At 39.2% G+C, this 4,965-nt stretch overlaps 1 protein-coding gene across 1 annotated transcript in view; it reads right to left on the bottom strand.

Moving 5' to 3' along the window:
• The window catches only part of tk2 (thymidine kinase 2), a 12,192-nt gene continuing 7,227 nt past the window's right edge, over positions 1-4,965 (bottom strand). Inside the window, exons 5-10 of the mRNA XM_008281505.1 lie at positions 3,333-3,422; positions 3,039-3,112; positions 2,091-2,179; positions 1,251-1,330; positions 912-992; positions 1-603 (exon numbers count right to left, since the gene is read on the bottom strand). Of these exons, the coding sequence (XP_008279727.1) occupies positions 523-603; positions 912-992; positions 1,251-1,330; positions 2,091-2,179; positions 3,039-3,112; positions 3,333-3,422 (495 nt within the window). The 3' untranslated portion in view covers positions 1-522. The remainder of the gene's footprint in view (positions 604-911; positions 993-1,250; positions 1,331-2,090; positions 2,180-3,038; positions 3,113-3,332; positions 3,423-4,965) is intronic.

Genomic DNA, 4,965 nt, shown 5'->3' with positions numbered 1-4,965 from the left:
TCTCAGGAAACACTTAAAGTTTATTGAATTAAATAGTCATAAAACAAGTAAATTAGGAAACAACAACTGAACAAGTCACTACAGACAATGTTGAATGAATCAGTGTGACTTTAAGTAGCTCTAAGCATATTCTTAAACGTGGAGGTTTTTTGTGTTTGTCTCAGTAACTCTTATGTAATAAACAAAAAAAAAACTCAAGTGGTTTACATGAAGCATAAGGAGGGTCAGTGGAATGGCTGATTTGGTCTGAAGTTAGTTCTGGTTCCACCCTGAAGGTGACAATAAATAAATATACATTTTGTTAAGAGCATTTTGATATTAAAAGCTGTGAAAGATGAGTTTTCCCCCTAAAAAGCACATATGAGCTGAACTGTAGTTGGTTTCAAAGTAATCCCATGTACAGAGACAACTTGTCAGACAGCTAGAAATTACAACCAGTGCAACTGATGTATTAACATCTTTATGATTTCTTGTCTTTAACAAGGGATCGTTTCACACTGTGTGTAAGTGTAAACTTCAGCATCAGAGGTACGCTAGGATCTTGTCACGATTTTCTTCGTACTGGTGCAGCATACCCTGGAGGTCATGGTCAGCAGGAATCACCTGCAATCACATGCATCTTTTTCTCAATAACTTTCTTAAAATATTAGACGCGCATCAGAATTTAAGGCCAGCAGATATCGTGGAAGATTAAAGATTTCAAAGTCACTTGACACTTGCGATACCAGTACATAAAGAAAGGAAGGATGAAGTGCAAGTCATAGCTTAGCACACCACAGAACTGCTTTATTGTGCACAGCCAGTGAAAATGGGTCAATTGTATGGTTGTGTGCGACTACATGGCTACATTCTGATTGTACAGCATCTACACAATCAAAGCAGAGACATGCTGAATGTGAGCGCTCACTAACCAACACAGGAGCCGGGAGGGGAGAGGAGCTGCGCTTGAAAACCCAGTCCTCATACAGCTGGTGGATGGCCTCTAGATACTCCTGGAGAAGTGTACAGAGAGAGACAGAGAGACAGAGAGAGACAGAGAGAGACAGAGACAGAGAGAGACAGAGAGACAGAGAGAGACAGAGAGAGACAGAGAGAGAGACAGACAGACAGACAGACAGACAGACACGTAGCCAGTTCTCAAAATGGTCATCTTCAGAGTTTTCTAAAACCCATTTCCTTCCCTTTAGGTTGATTGACAGCTTTTACATTCAGTAAAATAAAATGTGCTTTGAGTTTTGTTTCCTCCTCACCAGTGGAATGACTTTCTCTTCTTCTCTGCACCTCTGCTTTACCCTCTCATAGCAGGTCTGAGGAGACGTCTGCAGATAAACTGAAAATGGGAAAAAGCACCATAACGCACATCAAAAAGCTGGTTCAGCTTCTGGCGTTAACAAATGTAAATGAGGAATCAAAGTTCATCTTGCTCCCATGACTGGACAGTGAAATAGCTGGCTTCCTGGTACAGACGGGATGGCTGAGGTTCCTCTAAACTGCTTTGATGAAGATGACAGTAGTATTATGGGGCATTTCTGTACATGAAGACCTACTGTGACCTGTGACCTACTGATTTGCATAAAAGACTGTTGAAACTTCTGTCACTGGACTGTGTTCAAGAACAGATTCAGACTATTTAATGTTGCACAATGTGTAAGAAATTTTGAAAAGAGCCCCTGTTTATCAAGATCAACAATATAAAACGTTGCCTCTGTGTTTCCTGTCTACCAATTAAGGCCACATAAAATATAGACTTTAAAACCAGTATTATTACTTTTTTCATCCACTATTATAGCGCAAAAAATGTTTTTGAGGCAGAAACACCAAAACCAGAGTGTTGGTGCTATTCAATAAAGAGATAATTTAATGCTTGGCTACTGTGAACATGAATGTTGATGCCACTAGGAGACACAGTCAGCCAACAGACAGGTGTATGGAAACACCACCACATTACCATACAGACAGATATCAATTACCATCATAAAATCATTCACATTCGGAGTGTCAGTATTTAAACACTACAGCTACTGTATGTCTTATCTTTATCATAATCTGTATGAAACATGTGTTTGTGTTCCTGCGTTGGGTGTTCTCACCAATCAGATCAACAGGAATGGAAACGTTAGTTGTGATCCAATTAAACCACTCGCTGAGAACAGCATAGTCCACCTCTGGCATTTTCCCACTGGAAAAGAAAGATAAGTCAGCAGCAGGACGTTAGTTTTCCCAGGTCAGTACACTACAAGGATAGGCAATAGAAACCAGAGGATGATCTACATTTGCAAACAATATCAATTTGGCTAATTTTCTTTTTAAAGTGATGAACACCAATTGAGTTGTCGATGTGTAAAATCTGAGGTCATTGGTAACACTAGTTCTTGAGCAAAAGATTCTTGAAGGTAGAGTTGTGTCGATTTTTTCACTGTGTTGTTCACACCAATCTGCCAATCTGTTTCTCACCTGTCCTACCAGATGAACACATCAGAACTCCGACTACATTATTTCTCAGCTTATGGCACTTCAAACATTGCTCCACAGGTTGGCACAAGGAAAACAACATGAACTCACTCCTCTTTAAGAATTTTTAACTCAAAATTTACAACACCTGTGACCTAAACTTTTACCTAATACCATACACATACATTGAAAAATACCAGACAAATATGAGAGAGTCAGGTGTGAACTTTAAAATTTTTTTTTAATGAATTAAGGTGGAATGACCCTACGACAATTTGTCATGTCTTTCATTTTTGGCATAAGTCACATAATCAGACATTGAGCCTGATTATATACAAAATATTGTTCTACTGAGGTTTGATTAAACTGAATAGCCTGTGATAAATCCAGTCCTGTTATATAAAATGTGTAAACAGTGAGTGAACAGTAGAGGATTGACCACCTCCAGTGTGCAACTTGGCTCTGAACATCCCATCTCCGAGAAGTATTACATGTAGATTTGACCAGTTATGCAACAGAATTCATCAGTCAAGTTCAGCTCATGTACTGGTCAGATCCTGGTGCTCTCTAATCATGAATAACAGTACCTTCTGAAGAGATTCTCCACAAAGATGTACTTGGCACTGAAGAGGGACCTCTCCATCATCCTGATAGGAGCTGACTGAAATCAACAAGAACCTTTCAGTGTACCCAGCTGATCTTCTCCTGAGATTATATGATTACATTAGCAGCCTACAGCTGACCAGCGTGTTTGTCCACACTGTAGGTCAACACAGCACAGTGTAACAGCATGCCTACTTTAGTCTTTTCAGTGGTTGCTAGTACACAGTAACACTAGTTTAGAGGAAAGCAGGTGTGTGTCTGGCAGGCAGTGCCCTTACAATGGCTGACAGGTGTCTATCCAGCATGGTGAGTTGGACATAGGTCTGCAGCGTGATGCCCCAGCGCTGAGGATCCTGGTACATAAGAGCCTGCAGGGACAAAACTCATAGTTACACCTAGCATGACAGAATACAGGGAATCATTTCAACTACTGCCTTGACTCCTGGACACACAAAACCAAACACTGGACAAATTTGTTCTGTTCACCTAAATTGTAAATATAATAAATGTCGTCTTGTCTGACTAGTATCTAAACATCTATTGAATTTGTCTCTATAGTTGCATCCAACATTGCAGAGCTGCTGGTCCTGAGATGATCCTGGTCCAACAGGCAGCTTACTCAGGTGTGATACTGAAACCTGAAGCTTAGACTGTAAAAACATTAACTGGCTTTCAGTGATACAGACACCTTTCATCTAGAATATATTTCTGAAATTAAACTATATTTGCATTTTTATAAATTGCGGTTTGTTCAAAGACTAAAAAGGTGTCGCTGTATTTTTCAGAATTTCTAACTGGTTAATTGAACTTTTTTTTATGGTGAAAAGACATGTAGGACACAAATAATTTAATACATGTTTTATACATCTTTAAACAAGTCTATGTGAAATATGCAATTTAAAATCTATCTGCTAACAGGCTTTTAAAGTTGCTATAATAAAGCCACTTCTAAAAAAGCCTACTCTAGATCCAGTCGTTTTAGCCAATTACAGACCAATATCCAACCTTCCTTTCATCTCCAAAAATCCTTGAAAAGGTCGTGGCAAACCAACTATGTGATTATCTGCATGTAAATGGTTTGACTGAAGAGTTTCAGTCAAGATTTAGAATCCATCATAGTACAGAGACAGCACTGGTGAAGGTCACTGACGATCTTCTTCTAGCTTCAGATAGTGGACTAGTGTCCGTTCTGGTTCTATTGGATCTCAGTGCGGCATTTGATACTGTTGATCATAGCATCCTATTACAGAGACTGGAACATGCAATTGGACTTAAAGGGACTGCGCTGAACTGGTTTAAATCATATTTATCAGACAGATTCCAGTTTGTTCATGTTAATAATGGTTCTTCCAGCCGTACCAGAGTTGCTTATGGAGTTCCTCAGGGTTCTGTGTTAGGACCAATATTATTTACTCTGTATATGCTTCCGTTAGGCAACATTATTAGGAAGCACTGCATACATTTCCATTGTTATGCAGACGACACCCAGTTATATTTATCTATGAACCCGAATGAAACCAATCAGTTGCTTAAACTCCAGGCATGTCTGAAGGACATTAAGGTCTGGATGACCTGTAACTTCCTTCATTTAAATTCAGACAAAACTGAGGTTATTGTATTGGCCCTAAACACCTCAGAAACTCACTATCTGCCCAGATAGTTACTTTAGATGGTATCGCCTTAACGTCTAGTTCCATAGTAAAGAACCTCGGGGTTACTTTTGACCAGGATATGTCCTTTAACTCCCATATAAAACAAACATGTAAGACAGCATTTTTTCATCTTCGTAATATTGCCAAAATCAGGAGCATCCTGTCTCAGAGTGACGCTGAGAAACTAGTCCATGCATTTATAACCTCGAGGCTGGACTATTGTAATTCTTTATTATCAGGATGTCCTAATAGTTCTCTT

The sequence above is a fragment of the Stegastes partitus genome, unplaced genomic scaffold (genome assembly GCF_000690725.1).
Source record: "Stegastes partitus isolate 25-593 unplaced genomic scaffold, Stegastes_partitus-1.0.2 Scaffold235, whole genome shotgun sequence".
NCBI lineage: Eukaryota > Metazoa > Chordata > Actinopteri > Pomacentridae > Stegastes > Stegastes partitus.
The sequence above is the reverse complement of the archived record's forward strand: the minus strand, read 5'-3'. Positions and strand labels throughout refer to the sequence as shown.